We start from the raw sequence: 21720 nt of genomic DNA on the forward strand, positions 1-21720 counted from the left end.
TTAAATGTAGAGGCCCTATTAACATATAAAAGCCTTTGTTAATATATGTTCTGGGTCTCATTAGATTCTCAGGATGTTATACTTCTTCTAAAATGTACACAGGGCAGTGTCAAGGTCTTTCCATGGAAATCTGGTTCACTCAATGAGAAAAGAGGCCAAAGGGAAGAAAGACTAAACCCGGGGAGATGGCAGGCAGTGATGTCTGGACTGTTTGAATGGGACTTCTCTATTTACCGCCCCTCTCACTTCCTTCTATGGTCTGGACCTTTAATCACCACAGCAGTCAGCCATGTAGGGTCAAGCTAATCGCTGTTGACATCATCCTACTACTTCCCTTTTCAAATTCCAGTGAAGCTATGTGTTTCCTGTCCTATTCCACACCCCAGAGAATGAATACGGGCCAGCTAGTATCTAAATTTAGACTGGCAGCAACGAGTCGGGTTTTCGGAGTAGAGATAAACAAAACCAGGTGACATTTCCAAGCCTCTCAAGGAAAGGGGGAAAAAACCTTTCCGGGGTAAGTAAATAAGGAGAGCTTCAACAGTTCCACAGTAGAGAGAGGCCTGCTGGTAAGTTCTTCAGAAAATAGGCCGATTGGAACCCTCTCCTTTAAGCCAGGGAGGGCGGCTTTGGAAGGTGTCTTGAAATACATTCTTGACTCTGCTGGGAAAGCTCAAGGAGCCAGAGCCCTAACACCCCCGACCTCTGTGAAGACAGCTGCACCTTCTTTGTCAAGCTGTTAGTTTCAACCACAGACACTAGGACACCCTTGGGGGTGGGGGAACCGAGGAGAGAAGCCTGCCGCCCCGCCCCCTGCACGCCGCCCTCGCCGTTCTTCCCCCGCCCCGCCCCCCGTTTGTGACCCCCGCGGGCCGAGCCTCAGGCGACCTGTTGGCAGGGAGAGTCACGTGACGCGCCGGCTGCGCACTCCCCCCGGGCTGGCCTCCTGTTGCGCCGGCCTGGCGGGTTCCATCACGTAACGCGGGGGCGCCGCCCCGCTCTTCCCTCGCTCAGCGAGGGAGGGCGGGCGTCGAAGAGGAAAAGGAAAGGGAAAGGGGCGGGAGAAGGGAGGAGGGGGCGGGGTCCGAGTCACGTGACCCGGGGGCAGCCCGGAAAGCTCCGAGGAGGAGCCTGGCGCCGCCATTTTCCTGCAGCTGCCTGTCCCTCTTACCCTGCCGGGCTCCAGCTGACCAGGGAAGGGGTGGGCTGAACTGAGGCGGGGGCAAGGGAGTGCCCGACATCTTGTCCGACTCCGCGGGTGACACAAGCCGGTTCTCTCTGGGCTGGGTGGCAGCGCGCGGCCCTGAGCCCCGCCCCAGGCCGGCAGGCAGGGAAGGAGCCGGTGGGGGTAGGGGGTGCGGTGGGGGGGGGTAGGGACCCTCCGGCTCTTGGGGGTCCCAGTCCCCGCCAGCTGCTGAGCGGGAGGGGTGGTGGAGGAGCTGCAGAGATGTCCGGCCAGAGCCTGACGGACCGAATCACTGCCGCCCAGCACAGTGTCACCGGCTCCGCCGTGTCCAAGACAGTATGCAAGGCCACGACCCACGAGATCATGGGGCCCAAGAAAAAGCACCTGGACTGTGAGTGAAGCCAGCGGCGGCCCCCTCCCCGTCGCCCGCGCGACCCGCGTCCTTCTGTCCCTCTCTTCTTTCCCCCTTTTGCTGCCTCTTCCCCCTTCCTGCGTCTTCTCTGGCTCGGCGGATCCTGTGCCGGTGGAGCTGTGTTCTTTTGCTTCCATCACACCTGCCTTCTCGGCCTCCGTTCCCCGTCTCAAAATCTGACAAGCCACTCCCCTCCCTATTCCCTGGGGACCCTCGCCTCCCTACCCGGTGAGCTACCACACCCCATCTTACCCAACCAACTTGCCTCCCTACCGGGCTTCTCACCTCCTATCCGTCTTCACTGCAGCCTTCTGCTCTCCCGTCCCACCCGTCCGGTGCCGCCTCGTCGCCCTCGCCTGAGCGTCTTCCCGCTTGCTCCCGGTCTCCCAGCCCCATTGTTTCTTCATCAGCCTTCTTCGGGTTTCCGTAAACGCCTGGTGCCTTTCACCCAGATTCCTGTTATCCCTCCGGGCTGCCTCCCTTGAAGTGATCCATTTCCTTTGCTCTGCTAGCTGCTTCCCCCATCCCTTCCCAGCTTTCTCTTCCACCTTCCCTCCCGCGCTTGGGTTACCTTTCATCTCCTCTCTAGTAGCTTCAGTGTAGTTGCTTCGACTCATTTTATTTTAAATACTATACCCAGTTGCCCAACTTTTCTCTCAAATTACCTTCTTTGTGGGAATGAAAGTAAAAGGATTCAGTTTGGTGTAGGGAAATCTTTCCGGAAAGTTGGGATTTTTATTTGCTTCTGGTGGAATTTAATCATTGTGCCCATACTTTTGACTAGGGGTTAGTTTGTGACTGTCAGCTCTGCTCCCCAAGCTTTTCAATTGGGGATATGGAAAAAGCCTTTTTGCTGATATTCCTATCAGTTCCTGGAACTGTTAACTCTGGCGGCTTGAATTCAGAAGCTCGAGTTTCAGTGAAGCATAGACTGTTGGAATTCAAAATGGATTAATAAACTTATTTACAAATAACACACGTCTTTTAAAAAACATCGGTAAAATGATGTTTGATGATGCTTGAGTTTGGATACGTTTTAATTATGCCAGTTACCTTTTGAGGAACTAGCTTCTCTTACACGTCACGGTATTCGTCCATTCACTAACTTAGATACAATTAGTAGAGCTCACTCCTCGCAACTTTTTTCTAACCTGGAAGTCACCTGTAATATCCTCCTTTTTTCTTTGCCCTCTTTCACCCCGGGATACAAAGGTCATTAGATCACTCAAGCCAATGGAGCTTAGACCTGAAACATTTCAGGGAAAAATTGGGAAATAGTCACAATAAGTAAGTTCCCCTTTTAAGTGACTGCTGGACACATTAGTCTGACTGACTTTCATCATACATGAAAGTTACTTTGCTTTACTGTTTGAAGCAAGAGTGAACATGCCCTGAAAGGTAATTCACTGTTTGGAGGCCTGTTTTGATTTCTCATTTGGACTTTGGCCGTAAAGTTTGCACTTTTAAAAAAATGTACGAAATGTAAATTCTTCCAAGTTACTTTGCTGATGAATGCTGTTAGAACAAGTTTTTGCTACAGACAAGCCCATTATTCATTGTGATTGTTCCTCCACTGTGGAAAAAAGTTTTAAATAAAAAGCATTAGTGTTCATTCTTTCAGATATTCATGCAGGCTTCTTTTAAACTATCAGTCCTTGCTTGTCTTAGGGAATGGAGAATATATTTAAATGGTTATACTCTTATAAACAGAAAACTTTTTAAAATGCATCGTAAAGCCAAATGTGATTTTTTGATTATCTGATATGTGTGGTAGACCTTTCTACTGTTTATGGCTCTTCAAATGACTACTTGGTTTGCCCTACCAGATCTTCAAGTTTGCCCTGACATTGTGTTAATTCTTTTGTTAGTAGTTTTTTGTTCTTTGGGATTTTTTGGTTTGGGAGCATGAAGCAACTACTTGTGACTGTGTGAACTATTTTCCTCTTTCCTCTTTCAAAATAGGAATCGATAAAGCTTTTAAAAGTTTTTATAAAGTTGTGTCTTATTTCAAATGTAGCAGTGATTCTTTTAATGGATTGCCAAAAAGAGGAGAGAATAGGTAGGGTTAGAAGAGTGGTATTTCCATGTGGTTTCATAAATGTTATTAGCAATTTATCTTGTTATAGGCACTACTGCACATACTAACTGGGATTAGGTTTGGAAGATAATCTTGCATTTCTCGTTCTTTTTCACTACCACTTCTGTTTTTATAAGCTCCCACCTTTCTGGAACTTGAATATACCTGGCAGTATTTGATTTAAAAAGATATGTGTAGTTAATGTGCCTCTATTTCTTTTCAATGAGGTTTTAAAATACAGGATACTATTTTCCCTACATTGTTCTTTAAAATGTCCTGTAATCAGTTCTCACTAATAAAATACATTTATATTAGATGCAATCTGACCAGTAAGTGGTTTACTAAATAAATACCTTCCTTGCACACATGAACATGCTTTGAGAAAATTAAAAAGGCTTCTACAGGCAGTTCATGGTGTTGACATCATGAACTTTAGTACAGAGAGCTGTGATTTCAAGTAATTTTTCATCTTATAGGAATTTTTCTTTATAGTGAAAGCTTAGTTTATGTGTACTTTTTAATGCCTGTAGCAACTGATGCTTATTTATGTGAATCTAATGAAAATGATTTCATTTTAAAATGGCAGCATTTAACAAAAAATATATATGCTTAGGACTGTTGTTTTTCCTATAAGCCATTAGAGTATGGAGGTGGTTTCTGTGCACTTTCTCGCCAAGATCTGTCCATATTAGGAAGTGATTATTATAATCCATGAATTATGGTTTAATTCATACTACGTTACATGCTTATTGAAGATAGATCTTTTTGCTTTGCTGATACTGTAGGTGTTAGTGGATAATAGTGTAGACTAGCATCCCTAGTGTGAAAGAGTTGTCAAACTTGAAATATGTTTGTAAAAATCAACATGATTTCCATTTAATTTAGGCCTTCAGTAGCCATAATCAAGGTAGAAAAATAGGAGCCCTTATATTTGAAGGACTTCAATTTTCCAGGCACTTATCTCATCATCTCATTTAATCCTGTCTCACAGCTGGAGGTGGGGGCAATTCATATGCATAGAAAGTAGATTCTAATTCCATTTAGACAGTATAGAATGCTTTACTATAATGATTGCAGTATAGACAAAACAGATTTTTTTTTTTTTTTTTGAGATGGAGTCTTGCTCTGTCACCAGGCTGGAGTGCAATGGTGCGATCTCGGGTCAGTGCAGCCTCCGCCTACTGGGTTCAAGGGATTCTCCTGCCTGCAACCTCCTAAGTAGCTGGGACTACTGGTGTTCGCCACCATGCCCAGCTAATTTTTGTATTTTTAGTAAGATGGGATTTCACCATGTTGGCCAGGATGGTCTTGATCTCTTGACATCGTGATCCAGCCGCCTCAGCCTCCGAAAGTGCTGGGATTACAAGTGAGCCACCGTGCCCAGCCCACAATTTTTAATTTATAGCTTTTTAATATAAAAATTATTTTTATCTGATCTTACAATCTTTAGTCTTAGTTCCCCTTTTTTTTTTGATACAGGGTTTTGCTCTGTCGTTGGTATGCAGTGGCAGGATTCACGGCTCACTGTAGCCTCATCCTCCTCAGGCTCAAGAGATCCTCCCATCTCAGCCTTCCAAGTAGCTGGACTTTAGGCATGTGCCACTATGCCTTGCCTGGCTAATTAAATAAACTTTTTTTTTTTTTTTGGTAGAGATGGTGGTCCCCCTGTGTGGCCCAGGCTGGTCTTGAACTCCTGGTATCAAGTAATCCTCCTGCCTCAGCCTCCGAAAGTGCTGGGATTACAGGTGTAAGCCAACATGCCTGGCCCTTATCCTATTTTTTTGATATGAATTCTTAATTTTCTTTATTCTTATTTAATTTACTATCTGTGGACATTTATATTTTGACACCTTTCACTGAAGTATAGTATTTATACTAACGGCTATAATGTCTCCTTTTTTTTGAAACAGAGTTTTACCCTTATTGCCCAGGCTGGAGTGCAGTGGCATGATCTTAGCTCACTGCAACCTCCGCCTCCCAGGTTCAAGCAATTCTCCCGCCTCAGCCTTCTGAGTAGCCGGGATTACAGGCATGTGCCACCATGTCCAGCTAATTTTTTTTTTTGTTTTTTTTTTGAGACGGTGTCTTGCTCTCTCACCAGGCTGGAGTGCAGTGGTGCAATCTCGGCTCACTGCAACCTCCGCCTCCTGGGTTCAAGCGATTCTTCCACCTCAGCCTGTCGAGTAGCTGGGACCATAGACACATGCCACCATGCCCGGCTAATTTTTGTATTTTTAGTAGAGATGAGGTTTTTCCTTGTTGGTCAGGCTGGCCTTGAACACCCAACCTCGGGTGATTTGCCTGCATCGGCCTACCAAAGTGCTGGGATCACAGGCTTGAGCCACTGTGCCCGGCCTTGGTTTTTTTTGTTTGTTTTGTTTTTAAATGAGATGGATCTTACTCTGTTGCCCAGGCTGGAGTGCAGTGGTGCAATCACATCTCGCTGCAACCTTGACCTCCCTGGGTCAGGCAGTCCTTCCTCACCTTCAGAGCGGCTGAGACCACAGGCAGCTGCCACCACGCACAAGTAATTTTTAATTTTTGTAGTGACAGGATCTCCATTTGTTGCTCAGGCAGGCCTCAAACTCCTGGGCTGAAGGATCCTCCCCCCAAGCTGAGCTTCCTAAAGTGCTGGGATTATAGATGTGAGTCACTGTATACTGTATGTTTGTTTTTTAATTCATATTTTCCCCAGTTAATTTACAGGGACATTTCATTTGAACCACTGCCTTATCTTTTCTAAAACAAAGTCAAGATCAAGTTCTTATTAAGCACTTATTATCAGCATGTCTCTATGGTAGATACAGCGTGGGTATTGGTATGTCGTGAACTGAATCTAGAAGTTGGAAATAATTTTTTAAAAAGTAAGATTTGAATATTTTCCATATGTAGAAGGTGGAATTTGTATTTGGGCTAGTGGTTTGTATAACTACATTAAAAATGTGTGTAAAATATAAAACTACCTGAATTAATTTCGTTTAAAGGACAAATGGTTTTTTTTTTTTTTTTTTTGAGACGGAGTTTCACTATTGTTACCCAGGCTGGAGTGCAATGGCGCGATCTAGGCTCACCGCAACCTCCGCCTTCTGGGCTCAGGCAATTCTCCTGCCTCAACCTCCTGAGTAGCTGGGATTATAGGCACGCGCCACCATGCCCAGCTAATGTTTTGTATTTTTAATAGAGGCGAGGTTTCACCATGTTGACCAGGATGGTCTCGATCTCTTGACCTCATGATCCACCCGCCTCGGCCTCCCAAAGTGCTGGGATTACAGGCTTGAGCCACTGCGCCCTGCTCACAAATGGTTTTTAATGTCTCAGTTAATAATATCTTATGGGTGTTTAGTTTTGCATATTGTCAAGAAGGATCTGGTAACTAGGATGTGATTTCTAAGAAGATGTCTGTAAGGAAGAAATAAAGTAGAAGATCTGTCCCAGGATGTCTCTTATTTATAAGTAAGGTAACTGGGACTTTTTTTTTTCCAAAAGGATCTTGTTTTAAAAAGATCGTTATTTTGTAATTAATGTCTGGGTTTCATATAAGTATTAACCATGTGATTTATATTTTCATTTTTCATTATCCTTACTTTTAGTCTTACAATACAGAATGTAGTAATAGAGTATCAAGGTATTAGTAATGAGTAAGATTTGACTGCGTATATCAAATGCCTGAGGCATTTTATTTATTTATTTTTTTCTGTCACCATGGCAGAACAGAATGCCTGAGACACATAGTAAAATTCACGAATGTGTCCTTTTTCCTCCCAGATATATCTAGTTAAGTTTCTGAATAGTATGTATTTTAAAAGAGAAATTCTAAAGGTAACTTAATATTCACCTGTTTTTTGTAGCCACTTGTTCTTAATTAGGAAATGAATTCTGAAATAGCTTTGTAATTATTGTTCACTGATGGATTTATTTGCTGTTTTAAGAAATAATATTAGCCTTTGGGCATCTATACTTTTTATGTTTACTACATATTTTATATATCTGAATAATTTTTAAAGTTGTCTTTGAATTAAAAGTCACTATGGCAGGTGAGAAGTGAAACACTTCTTGGCATTTTTCTTTCATATGTGAGACATGAAATATTTGCTTTGATGTTTTAAAAATTAATTGTTTAAAAATAATCTATTAATCAGAATTGCTTTCGTTTAAATAAATTTATTTGGCCATGATCATTTAGAATCACCATAGACATAGAAAGTCATTTCTCTTCTGTTTTCTTCAGCTCTGAAATGGTTATTTTTATGATTTCTCACTCAAAATCAAATAATTAAGAAAAATAAACTTACAGGCTTTTTGGCAAAAGGTTAGAGCCCCTACCAGGAAGAAGTAGCCTTAGACTTTCAAAGTGAAGGCTTAGTGTTTGCTCTTCCTGTTCTTTGGATAGCCAAAGTGACATTTCCGTTACTTTGTGTTCTATCTTAGTATGTTCCTAAATGGCTTTAGTTTCTCTAGAGAATCAAAATTTTGGACTTGACCTTTTAGAATTTTATGTGTTCATTGTATATATGGTTCTTTTTATGGAAAATCATTTTGGGCAGTTAGCTGCTATTTCTTTAAAAGAGAATCTTTTTTTTTTTTTTTTTGAGACAGAGTTTTGCTCTTGTTGCCCAAGCTAGAGTGCAATGGCGAGATCTCGGCTCACTGCAACCTCTGCCTCCTAGGTTCAAGCGATTCTTCTGCCTCAGCCTCCCGAGTAACTGGGATTACAGGATGTGCGCCATCATGCCTGGCTAATTTTTTGTATTTGTAGTAGAAACGGGGTTTCACCATGTTAGCCAGGTTGATCTTGAGCCCCTAACCTCAGGCTATCCACCCACCTTGGCCTGCCAAAGTGCTGGGATTACAGGCATGAGTCACTGTGCCTGGCCAGGGTTCACTCTTGGAGTTTGTATATTCTATGAGTTTGGACATTTGTATGGCATATATCCGCTATTGTAGCAGTACAATATTTATCTGCTTTGAAATACTCTGTGCTCCACCTCGTCATCCCTCCTCTGCCCAAACACTGACGATTGCTATTTTTTTTAACTGCCTCAATAGTTTTGCCTTTTCAAGAATGTCATAGTTGGAATCAAACAGTCTATAGTCTTCAGATTTTCTTTTTTCATGTGGTAATATGCATTTATGATTTCCTCAATGGCTTTTCCTGGTTTGACAGCTTCCTTATTTATTTATTTATTTATTTATTTATTTATTTTTAGCACTTGACTATTATCTGGATGTATCAGAGTTTGTTTGTCCATTTACTTACTGAAGGACATCTTGGTTGCTGTCTAGTTTTGGCAGTTGTGAATAAAGCTGTTGTAAACATCTGTGTACATGTTTTTTGTGTGGACATGTTTTCAGTTTGTTGGTAAATACCAAGGAACACAGTTGCTGGAGCCTATGGTAAGAGTACCTTTAGTTTTCAAGAAACCTCTAAACTGCCTTTCAAAGTGATTGTACCATTTTATATTCCCACCAGTAATGCATGGGAGTTAGTGTTCACATTCTCACCAGCATTTGATATTATCACTCTTTGGATTTTGGCATCTATGTCTGGTGATTCTAAGAAGAAAACAGAAGAGAAATGACTTTCTATGTCTATGTTGATTTGAGAGTGGTATAGTTTGAATAAACAGCTCTTTATCAAATGTATCTTTTTTCTCTTTTTTTTTTTGAGATGGAGTCTCATTCTGTCGCCCAAGCTGGAGTGCAGTGATGCCATCTTGGCTCACTGCAACCTCTGCCCCCCAGGTACAAGCAATTCTTCTGCCTCATCCTCCCCAGGAGCTGGGTTTACAGGCACCCACCATCATGCCTGACTAATTTTTGTATTTTCAGTAGAGACGGGGTTTCACCATGTTAGCCAGGCTGGTCTTGAACACCTGACCTCAGGTGATCCACCCACCTCAGCCTCCCAAAGTGTTAGGATTACAGGCGTGAGCCATGGGTTCTGGCTATCAAATATGTCTTTTGCAAATATTTTCTCCCAGTCTGTGCCTTGTCTTTTTCATTCTCTTGACCATGCCTTTCACACAGCAGAGTATTTTAATCTTAATAAAGTTCAGTTGAGCAGTTCTTTCTTTCATGGGTCATGCCTTCATCATTGTATTTAAAAACTCATAATCAAACCCAAGGTCATCTGGATTGTCTTCTGTGTCACCATCTGGGAGTGTTACAATTTTGCATTTTACGTTTAGGTCTGTGATCAATTTTGAGTTAATTTTTGTGAGTAATGTCTGTTTCCAGATTCATTTGTTTGCCTGTGGATATCTAGTTGTGCAGTACTATCTGTTGAAAAGACTGTCTTTGCTGCATTGTATTGCCTTTTTTCTTTGTTGGCAGTGGTTCTTAAGGTGTGGCCTGTGGACTTCTGGGGGTCCCCAATACCATTTCAGCAAGTTTTTTAGCTCAAAACTGTTTTCATATACTAAGACATTAGTATTTTTATTCTTTCACCACCGTACAGTGGAGTTTTCCAAAGGCTATATGATGTGTGATATTGCAACAGATTGAAGGTAGTAGCAGATAATGAGAATTCAACTATTTCCTATTAAGCCACATAGTAGAGTTTTGCAAAGATGTGAAACAGTGCCACTCTTCTAAATTGTGGGTTTTTTTGTTGTTTTTTTTTTAAATGTAGTTATTTCTCAAATGAATTAATGTTGATAAATTTATCGGTTTCAGTTTCTAACACAGTAAACATTGATAGAGAACCCTCACATAAAAGCTCTTTGGGGTCCTCAATTTTAAAAGTGTAAAGGTTCTGAAACTAAAAAATGTACCTTTGGAAATGAGTATGTATTAGAGGGGACAAAAGCATACCCAAAGAGGAACTAGATTTAAGAGTTGCTTTGAACTCTCAGAGTAATTTTGGATTTGATTTTGTAGGTAGCAGTGCCCCAACTTTTGGAAGATTTCAAGCAAGAGATGTGACATAATCTCTATGTCTACTTTATGTCCATAAGTAGATTGGAAGGAGTGTTCAATATGACTTGGAAAGGAAACTGCTGGGGCAAAAAAGTCACACTAATACCTAAATTTTTTTTCCCAAAGGCCTTACAAATTAGTTGCTAATTGGAACTCTTGATTATTTGTCCTCATTCTTTTTTTTTTTTTAATGTTAAAAGCATCTTTTATTTATTTATTTATTTATTTATTTATTTATTTTTTTTGTAAGCCAGGCAGGTTAGGTATCACTTGTGCCAAAAGTTCTTGACTACCAAATCATTAATCTTTGCACATGTGATTCCTTGGACTAGAGACAGGGTCTCACTCTGTCCCCCAAGCTGGAGTGTAGTGTCATGATCATGGCTTACTGTAACTCTGAACTCCTGGGCTCAAGGGATTCTCTGGCCTCAGCCTCCTGAGTAGGTAGGACTACAGGTGTGTGCCACCATGCCCTGCTAAAGAGAAAGGGGCTCTTGCCTAGGCTGGTCTCAAACTACTGGCCTTGGTTTCCCAAAGCTCTAGGATTGTAGGTGTGAGCCACCATGCTGGGCCTCTTCTAAACTTTCTTTACCTTGCTTCCATTAATAATCACATTTACAATAGCCTCTTTTATAAAAACATCACTGAATAACTCCCCTTGCTCCTGTCAGTCCAACATTATTCTTACAATTTTTAAGTTTCAAATATTGTTAAACTGTAGTTGCTGTCTTTCTTATATATATATTGGGTTTATGCTCATTTCCTCCGTGGAATAGGAACTGTGTTCTGTATTGTTCTCTATCTCTTCTCCAAGTGCCTAGTCAGCAACCCCATGGGTGCTCAGTAAATATTGAATGGTTATACATAACCTCCCTTCATAGCTCAGACTATTCCAATTTACGGACATAAAAATCTATTCCAGTAGACATTTAAGGATATTTTTTGTGGTGACTATGGAAATTGCCTGGTTACAAATTTATATATAGAGTCAGTAACATTGATAAAAACGTAACAAATTACTGTTCCATGGAACTCATGAGGCATTAAGAAGTGTTGTTTTGTTTAGATACAAAGTAGTGTCTTCCAAAATGTTCCTTCAAAATTTTTGTAGCTGCTCCATTTGAACACTATATTAAAATGCACATTTTTGAGGACATATTCTTAAAATTAGGAATGTAATTTTAAGAATTAAAGAGAGGACTAGAAATAGATCTGAAGTGTTTATCAGAGCTGCTTCCTTGCACAACTCCAGAAGGTTCCTATCACACCTTTTTGTGTGAAAGGTGCCTCCTAGAGTGTAACTACAGTAGACTTATTTTTGATATAAGAAAGGATAAATAAAGCACACGTAACAGATGATATCAAAATGTAAAAGAAAAGAAGTGTCTGTTTTAGAAGGAAGCTGTATGAGATACAAGGCATAGGTTAGAGTGGTGGTAGCGATGGTGGTAAAAATAGGATCTCTTAATCTAGATTATTGCTTAATCAGTAAATTGATTCCAGGGGCCAGTGGGAATTGCTGAAAGTTTCCTCTGAACACATGGAATTTTTAGCAGTGATTTGAGAAATGGTGCTGGTATTTATAGCCATACATGAAAACATCCTAGGGACCCAAGTCTTAATCAAGGGGCAGCTCTTCCAAGTAGTGGTTGAAGAAGTTGGGCATACTTTCCAAAACTTTTTTCCTCACTAAAGATTGCAGGTATACCCTGCAAGTGACCTCACAGGATATACCTGGTTGTCATATTTTAATGTATATATTTCTGCTGATTATAGGTCTCATGTGACTATAAGATCTGAGAACAAGAGTCATGGCAGGATGTGTGTGCTCCTAAAATTTTATGCGCTGATAATAGTTATCTTGTGGATGTTTAAGAAATATGAATGTGTACTGTATTTTAAATACATCTTATATGTAAACATTTTAATGTGATTTAAGTATATACCAAAAATTAAATAGGTGGTATTCACACTGCAGAGGGATTGGCAGGTGTTTTCGACATATGTCAAATAATTGTTTGCAGAAATCTGACTCGTATTGACTAATTTGAAATATTAGTAGTTAAAACTAATTTAAGCTAAGATGAAGAAGATATTTTGAAGTGAGGTGATAAATATACGCAGTTGTCCTTTAGTATCCATAGGGATTGGATCCAGGATGCTCAAATCCCTGATGTAAAATGGCATCATTTGCATATAACCTATGTACATCCTCTGTATACTTTAAATTATCTCTTGGTTACTTATAATACCTAATACAATGTAAATGCTATGTAAACAGTTGTTACACTATATTGTTTAGGGAGTGACAAGGGAAAATGTATGTACATGTTCAGTAGAGATGCAATTTTTGGGGGCATATTTTTGATTCCTGGTTGAATCCATGATAATGGAACCCATTGATAGGAGGGCTAACTGTGTGTACACACACACACAATTTCTTTTTTTGTGATTTTTAATTTTTTTTTTTCCATTTTAGAGTACACATTTTTTTGCAGTTTTAAAATTGAGACATAATTTACATAACAAAATTCAGTTTTAAAGTAGACAATTCAGTGGTATTTAGTATGTTCACGGTGTTGTGTGCAACTAACACCATTATGTAATTCTATAACATTTTCCACCACCCAAGAAAGAGATCCCCTGTCTGTTAGCAGCACTCCTAAGCTCTCCCCTGACCCCTGCAACCACTAATCCACTTTCTGTCATGAATTTTTCTTTTTGGCACATTTCATGTTAATGGATCATACAACATGTGGCCTTTTGTGCCTGGCTTCGAGTTTTTTTTTTTTTTTTTTTTTTGAGACGGAGTTTCTCTCTCGTTACCCAGGCTGGAGTGCAATGGCGCGATCTCGGCTCACCGCAGCCTCCGCCTCCTGGGTTCAGGCAATTCTCCTGCCTCAGCCTCCTGAGTAGCTGGGATTACAGGCACGTGCCACCATGCCCAGCGGATTTTTTGTATTTTTAGTAGAGACGGGGTTTCACCATGTTGACCAGGATGGTCTCGATCTCTTGACCTTGTGATCCACCCGCCTCGGCCTCCCAAAGTGCTGGGATTACAGTCGTGAGCCACTGCGCCCAGCCCATGAGTTGTAATATTTTAAAGGTTTATCCTTGTAGTATGTATCAGTACTTTATTCATTTTTATAGCTGTATAATAGTCCCTTGTATGGATAGCCCGCATTTCATTTATACCTTCGTTAGTTGGTGGGTGGTTTAGCCATTTGGGCTATGAAGAATAATACTGCTATGAACATTCATATACAAGTTTTTGTGTGAACATATTTTCAGTTCTCTTAGGTATATTTCTAGAAGTAAAATTGCTGGGTCATATGGTAATTCTGTTTAAACTTTTTGAGGAACTACCAAACTGTTTTCCACAGCAGTAACACCATTTTATATTTCCATCAGCAATGTATAAAGGCTCCTATTTCTCATCTACTTTCTTGCCAAACTTGTTACTTTCAGGATTTTTGGTTTTTGATTTTTTTTAAAATAGTCGTTCTATTGGATACGAAGTGTTATGTCATTGTGATTTTGGTTTCCATTTCTCTAATGGTTAATGCTGTTTAGCATCTCTTTATGTGCTTATTGGCCATTTGTATATCTTAGGGAAAATATCTATTCAAGATCTTTTGCCTGTTTTACAATTTGATCTTTATGTATTCTGGATACTAGAAGAGTACATACTTTGCATACTAGATCTTTATATGATTTGTGATTTTTTTCCCCATTCTGTGACTTGTCTTGTTACTTTCTTGATACAGTATCTTTTAATGCCCAAAAGTTTTAAATTTTGAAGTCTAATTGTTCTGGGATTTTTTTTTTTTTTTTTTTTGAGACAGAGTCTTGTTCTGTCACCCAGGCTAGAGTACAGTGGTGTGGTCTTGGCTCACTGCAACTTTCGCCTCCTGGGTTCAAGCAACCATCCCACCTCAGCCTCCCGAGTATGCTGGGACTACAGGCGTTTGGTACCATGCCTGGCCAAGTTTTTGGTATTTTTAGTAGAGGCGGGGTTTTACCATGTTGACCAGGCTGGTCTCGAACTCCTGACTTCCAGTGATTCACCTGCCTCGACCACCCAAAAAGCTGGGATTGCAGACGTGAGCTATGGTGCCCAGCCTCTGGTTTTTTTCATTGTGCTTTTGATATCATATCTAAGAAATCGTGGGCTAATTCAAGGTTATGCACATTTACACCTGTTTCCTTCTAAGAGTTTTAGAAAGAAATTTTAGCTCGTAGATTTAGGATTGATCAATTTTGAGTTAACTTTTATGTATGGTATGAAGAAATACATTTATATCCAAAGATATTTGAGTTTTTAATCTTTTGAAGTTGACATGGAATGCAGTTCTGCTACCTCTGTGTAATGTGGAGATCGAATTGTGCATGATAAAAATATTACTTGATGGCAGTCTCCAGGACTGGGCATAGTTCATTGATGGATAACTGGAATTTTGGATCAGACATTCTTTCAGCAGGATGAACCACTTAATCTGATCCAGTGTATAGTTTTAATGTTCTCAGAATAAATCTTTTAGATATATGAAGAGGTAAGAAATAGTTGCATGACTATCAATAAGTTGTTTTGGTCCACACAGAGTAGTGTCGTTGTATGTTTCCATAGAATATATATATTTTTTGAAATGGAGTTTCGCTCTTGTTGCCCAGGCTGAAGTGCAGTGGCACGATCACCACAACCTCCACCTCCTGGGTTCAAGCAATTCTCCTGCCTCAGCCTCCCAAATAGCTGGGATTACAGATGTGCACCACATTGCCTGGCTAATTTTGTATTTTAGCAACGGTGGGGTTTCAGCATATTGGCCAGACTGGTCTTGAACTCCTGACCTTCCACCTCAGCTTCCCACAGCGCTGGGATTACAGGCATGAGCCACCATACCTGGCCAACAAGCAATTTGCTAGACATGGTGGTGCATGCCTTTAATCCCAGCTAAAATACAATACTAAAAATACAAAATTTGCTGGACATGGTGGTCCATGCCTGTAATCCCAGTTACTCTGGAGGCTGAGGCAGGAGAATTAACCTGGGAGTCAGAGGTTGGGGTGAGCCAAGATTGCGCTATTGTACTCCAGCCAGGGCAACAAGAGCAAAACTCTATCTAAAAAAAAAAAAAAAAAAAAAAAAAAAAGTGACAGTTGATTCTTTCCTTAAAAAGGAGCATGAGGTCTAATAGTAAAATGTGCAAACTAATAATTGAAATATATTGAGATAAATGCATAATACTTTTTACATAAAAATCAAAGTAGGAGAGAGTAATTAACTTTGAAGGAGGTTAGTAAAGACTTCACGGAAGAGGTAACGGGTTTCTTCTAAATTAGCATAAGCAGTGACATGGAGGCGAAAAAGCACATTATGGTGTGTTTGTGGAAACCTTTGTATAGTTGTGTGTGGTAGAATAGAAAGTGTTAATGGGAGTAAGGAGATGTGAGGCTGGAGAGAGAGCCCTTAAAGGAGCAGGAGTTCTCTTGATAGACTCTGGGCTCTTCAGTGCCATCTTCCATCTTCATTTTAGAGGCCCCTTTCTCCCGTTATTAGCTGCTTTCCTAGCTTCAGATGCCAGTGCCGTGAAACTAGCAAAGTATTTTTTCCTTTTCCCATACAGTTGTAGTGGGTTTGTTCAGAAAGATAGGAAAAAAGAATGCATGATTCTGTTGGCACGTGTGCAGGGGGCTAAATATACCTTACCACCCAAAGTTGGACCTCTGATTATTGTTATACGTAGTGTTTGGGTCTCCAAATAAATAAAATCAGGTTTACTGTGAATTTATGGCTTTTGTGGGTTTGTCTGGTGATTGAGATTTTTTTTGAGTTCCAAATTTATGAATGAACTTAAACTATCCTACTGGGTGATAGTATGAATAAAAACAATTTGTTAAATCAGTTTAAAGTTAGTAAGAATCTTGATGGCTTGTTTGATTTAGTTAGTGACTTTTATATATCTGAAAATGATATATTGTCGTGTGCATTTTTAAGGCTGGATCTCCACCAAACAAGACATTGTTAGTCTTGGCTGGGTGTGGTGGCTGAGGCCTGTAATTCCAGCACTTTGGGAGGCCAAGGTAGGCAGATTGATTGAGTCCAGGAGTTTGAGACCAGCCTGGATGACATAGTGAAACGCCATCTCTACTGAAAATATAAAAATTCACTGGGTATGGTGGCACACACCTGTAGTCCCAAGGCTGAGGTGGGAGGATCACTTGAGCCCGGGAGGCAGAAGTTGCAGTGAGCCAAGATCATGCCAAGCAATTCTTGCCTTGGTGACAGTGAAACCCTGTCTCAAAAAAAAAAGGACTTTGTTGATCTTATGGAAATTAATATGCTCATTAGCATTACATATTGAGTCTTGTTAAAAGAAAATTTTAGACAAATTAAATTTAGCAGTAAATTTGAGCAAAGAAACAATTCATGAATTGGGCAGCACCCTGAAGCAGAAAAAGTTCAGAGAGCCCCACCTAGCAATGTGGATAGTCAGTATTTATAGACAGAAAAATAAGTGACATCCACACATAGCCTGATTGGTTACAGGTCCATGTTTGCCTTATTTGGACATGTCAGAGCAGTTTGCAGCTTGTGATTGGCTGAAAGCGTAGCTGCTGCTTACAAGAATATACTCAAGTTAGGTTGCAGTTTTAACATACCGAAGTGCAGTTCATTGCTTATGGAAGCAGCCTTAGGCCAAATTTAGTTAAGTGTCACTATTCAGGTTGCATTGAGATTATTGAGAAATCCGAGTGCAAAAACACTAATCTGTCCTCAGTTTAGTAGGGAAGATGACATATGCAGATAGCTGTATTGCCAAACAGTGTGAGATAAGTACAGATCAAGTGACATTAAAAATCAGAGGAGATACTGCTTTTGATAAGGAAAGCGAACTGGACCTTTAATGATAAATTATTAGGAGCACTAGGCATGTCAGGTGGAGGAAAGAGCATGAGCAAACATTTGTAGACAGGAAGCTGAAATTGTGAAAACAAAGAAATGTGTTTGTAAATGGGGTGCTTTCGGATTGTGAAAGGGACAGGTTGGGTGTACTGAGACATAGAGTTGGAGCAATTCTGAGGCTAGATTGTGAAGGAAGAATGACTTGGTTATATGACCTTTATGTATAGCTTTTTGGCTACTGTAGGTAAAGTTGGACCATAGTTAGAGCCAATTTTTCAAAATTACACTTTATCTGTAGTTTCTGCTGCCAGTGTGAAAACAGGAAACGCAAGGAGTTTTGCTGATCTTGAAGCTGAGGATGAGATTTTGCTGCCTCAAGCTTTTTATATCAACTTTATTATAGACTCAATTAATGGTGCGCAATTACTGAGATTTGGGGGATTTCTGAGTTTCTAGATTGCACAGGAATCATTGAAGAAGGCTTCTCAACAAAAATAATGTAAATCTAACTTTCATCTGAAGGTAGAAATTTTAAAAAGAAAGGAAACCTTTCATTCTTCAGGGATTCACAAAATCTGATAAAAATTGGGGTATTAGTTCATTCTCATGCTGCTGTGAAGAAACACCCAAGACTGGGTAATTTATAAAGAAAAGAGGTTTAATTGACTCACAATTCTGCATAGTCAGGGGGCCCTCAGGAAGCTTACAGTTATGGCAGAAGGGGAAGCAAACACGTGTTCTTCACATGGCTGCAGGAGAGAGAAGTACCCCTTATAAAACCACCAGATTTCATGAGAACTCACTCACTATCATGAGAACAGCATAGGAGAAACCACCTGCATCACTGAATTATCTCCACCTGGTCCCATCCTTCATGTGGGAATTATTACAATTCAAGGTGAGATTTGGGTGGGGACACAGAGCCACATGATATCAGTTGGTTTAGTTAGGTTATAACGTACAAAATGGGAAGAATAGCTAACCTTTAAGGAAACCTTACTATGTCTTGGGCAATTGACACGCATTATTAACACAATATTTATACAAACCTATTCATCAGATAGTCTTATTGTCTCCTCCAGATACTTAAACTAAAACACTATTAAAAAGAAGACGTAGAGACTAAATCTAACATTTAGATGACAGCGAAGAACCTCAGTTACAGGTCAGGCAATCTGAAGGAGAGCCTCTTAACTCACAGAAAACTTACACGGAATGAGATACAGATAGGAGAGAGCTTTTCTTTGAGAAATATAATTTCTGTAAATATGTAAGATTGCATTTTGAAATGTCAACTTTATACTTCTTCTGTTTGTTTTTGAGATGGAGTCTCACTCTGTCACCCAGGCTGGAGTGCAGTGGCTCAGTGTCAGCTCATTGCAACCTCCGCCTTCCGGATTCAAGTGATTTTTCCTGCCTCAGCCTCCCAAGCAGCTGGGACTTCGGGCACACACTACCATGCCCAGCTGATTTTTGTATTTTTATTAGAGATGGGGTTTTACAATGTTGGCCAGGCTTGTCTGGAACTCTTGAGGTGATCACCCACCTCAGTCTTCCAAAGTGCTGGGATTACAAGTGTGAGCCGCCGTACCTGGTGCAGCTTCCTATACTTCTTAAGATAAATTGTCCATCTGCTTCAAGAGGAATAAGCTGTAAGTGGAATACAGAGTACTGGCCCTAGCTCCATATGACCTTTTAAAAATCTGTTAGTAAAATAGTTTATTTTCCAAATTGCCTTCTTTCTCTACTATTCTCTAATGCTATAATTATGTTGCTTTAGCTTTTTGTTGTAGGCTTGGTCCTTTGGAAGTGAAGACCAGAGACAGTTTCTCTATGAGCCTTTGCTTCATTCTCCGTCAGAGTGTTCTGTCCCACCTACTAGGATATCATTATTTGAAAAACAATTGGAATTTGCATACGTGTCTTAACTATCATTGGTAGGAATAGGTGGCATTGTCTTATGTAATTTTTGTTTTAGGAGGAAGTGGGTAACAAAAATGTGAATTTTTAGCCGGGTGTGGTGCTGCATCCCTGTAGTCCCAACTCCTCAGGCAGCTGAGGTGGGAGGATTTCTTGAGGCCAATGGTTTACTTGTACAACATATCGAGACCACTATCACATAAAATAATAATAATAACTTATTTTTTTTTCCAGTGTGTATCTTGAATGTAAGAAAAAGAAAGGGAGTTTCTACCCTTATTAAAAATACGTGAATAGTAGAGACCTTGTCTCTACAAAAATTTAAAAATTAGCCAGATGCAATGGTGCATGCCTGTAGTCCCACCTACTCAGGAGGCTGAAGTGGGCAGATCACTTGCACCCAGGAGTTTGAGACTGCAGTGAACCGTGATTGCGCCACTGCACTAAAGCCTCAGTGACAGAGCAAGTCCTCGTCTCTTAAAAAAAGAAAAAAAACCTCATTTTTAAAAAATGTAACATTGTTGAAGGGAATTAATCTTTAGGTTGTAAATATTCAAATATGATTTTTCTTTAATTGGTTCGCTGGATCAGTTCAGACTGTTCATGCCAGGTTTATGAATCTGACACGCAAAAAAGAGTGATAATGTTGGTATAGATCACAGTCTAAGTGACCATGCCGTCTAATTGTCTTGTATGTATTGGCTGTTGTTCATTTTGGGGGATCAGTTGAGGATGTATATAGGAGCATCACTAATCCATCACCATATATGCTCTACCATAGTGACATCATCCTAAAATTATTAAGTGATGAATTTATGGATAATTGCATCACCTTATTTTCATCTCTTAATTTTAATTTTCTAGAAACACAGAAATATAAGCATAATTATTGTTGCCAGGATCCTTAATTTAATTTGCATGATGGAAGTACTGTGTTTCTTAAATTACATGTATACTGTGTGTGTGTTTTGTAGAACGGGGAATTGCATTTATCTGTTTAGTAGTAGAACTCTGTAATAGGTCAATGCTGCATCAGTTTTTCTGGATATAATTGCTTGCACATTTTTGGCTTACAGCCTTTTGTGTACCACTGACAACCCATTAAGAGCCAAAAAAGTTTAGTTTTACTTATAGTGCATGTACATCTAGTTTTGAATTATTTGCAGAAAAGGGTGAACTTTCTTTTCGGCCTTTTTTTTTTTTTTTCTTTTCCTTTTGTGACTTGAAATTAAATAAGCAACTTATTGATGTAGTTGTTTTGTTTTTGTTTTTGTTTTTTGAGACAGAGTCTCACTTTGTTGCCCAGGCTGGAGTGCCGTGGTGCAGTCTTGGCTCACTGCAACCTCTACCTCCAGGATTCAAGCGATTATCCTGCCTCAGCCTCAGGAGTAGCTGGGATTACAGGCACTCACACCACGTCTGGCTAATTTTTATAATTTTAGTAGAGACAGGGTTTTGCCATGTTGGTCAGGCTGGTCTTGAACTCCTGACCTCAGGTAATCCACCCATCTCGGCCTCCCAAAGTTCTGGGATTACAGGTGTGAGTCACTGTGCCTGGCCTGTTGTAGTTTAGAATAATCTTTAGTTGGGTATGTTATGTAATTTTACCTAGGAAACTAGTTTTAATTGTTGTTGGTACTTTTTTTAACTTCTCTAATTTCATCTGTCTTCAGATTGCATGTTTGGAAAGGGAGGGGCAGAATTTTGGAAGGTAGCGTTTCTCTTAGATGAGTAGAAAAGAGACAAGGGGCAGTGGCTCATGCCTGTAACCCTTGCAGTTTGGGAGGCCAAGGTGGGTGCATCACCTGAGGTCAGGAGTTCAAGACCAACCTGGCCAACGTGATGAAACCCTGAGATCTCACCACTGCATTCCAGCCTGGGTGACTGAGCGAGACACCATCATCTCAAAAAAAAAAAGAAAAAAAATGAATTTCACTAATTACAGTTACTGACTTTATTGCAGGTGAGCTGTCACGGGGGAATTTGTCTGGTTTTGATATATAAGATTGGTGTGAAGATTTATTGATATATACAAAATGGAGTGGGTTTCTCTGCAATGAATTTGTTTATTAAAACTGATAATCCAAGAGAAAATAAGTTTATAGAATAGTTGCATTTGATCTTTTGGTATGGAACTGGAGTGAAGTTCTGGTTTGTTTTTTGTTTTTTGAGACAGAGTCTTATTTTGTTGCCCAGGCTAGAGTGGAGTGGTGTGATCTCAGCCCACTGCAACCTCTGTTTTCTGGGTTCCAGTGATTCTCATGCCTCAGCCTCCCAAGTAGCTGAGATTATAGGTGTGCACC

The 21720-nt window shown here is 40.2% G+C and overlaps 1 protein-coding gene across 28 annotated transcripts in view; it reads left to right on the plus strand.

The window, feature by feature from the left end:
• The first annotated feature begins 361 nt into the window (after nucleotides 1-361).
• PICALM (phosphatidylinositol binding clathrin assembly protein) overlaps nucleotides 362-21720 on the plus strand; it is a 107285-nt gene continuing 85926 nt past the window's right edge. For 11 of the 28 annotated variants that reach the window (XM_037732120.1, XM_037732128.1, XM_017510659.2 and 8 more), the window contains exon 1: nucleotides 958-1577. In XM_037732120.1, coding sequence (XP_037588048.1) covers nucleotides 1448-1577 — 130 coding nt within the window. In that variant the 5' untranslated portion in view covers nucleotides 958-1447. Of the gene's footprint in view, nucleotides 518-957; nucleotides 1578-21720 lie in introns of those variants that run through there. The other 17 variants (XM_017510649.2, XM_017510651.2, XM_037732124.1 and 14 more) reach the window with 6 other exon arrangements.

Source organism: Cebus imitator, unplaced genomic scaffold (assembly GCF_001604975.1).
Source record: "Cebus imitator isolate Cc_AM_T3 unplaced genomic scaffold, Cebus_imitator-1.0 Scaffold442, whole genome shotgun sequence".
NCBI lineage: Eukaryota > Metazoa > Chordata > Mammalia > Primates > Cebidae > Cebus > Cebus imitator.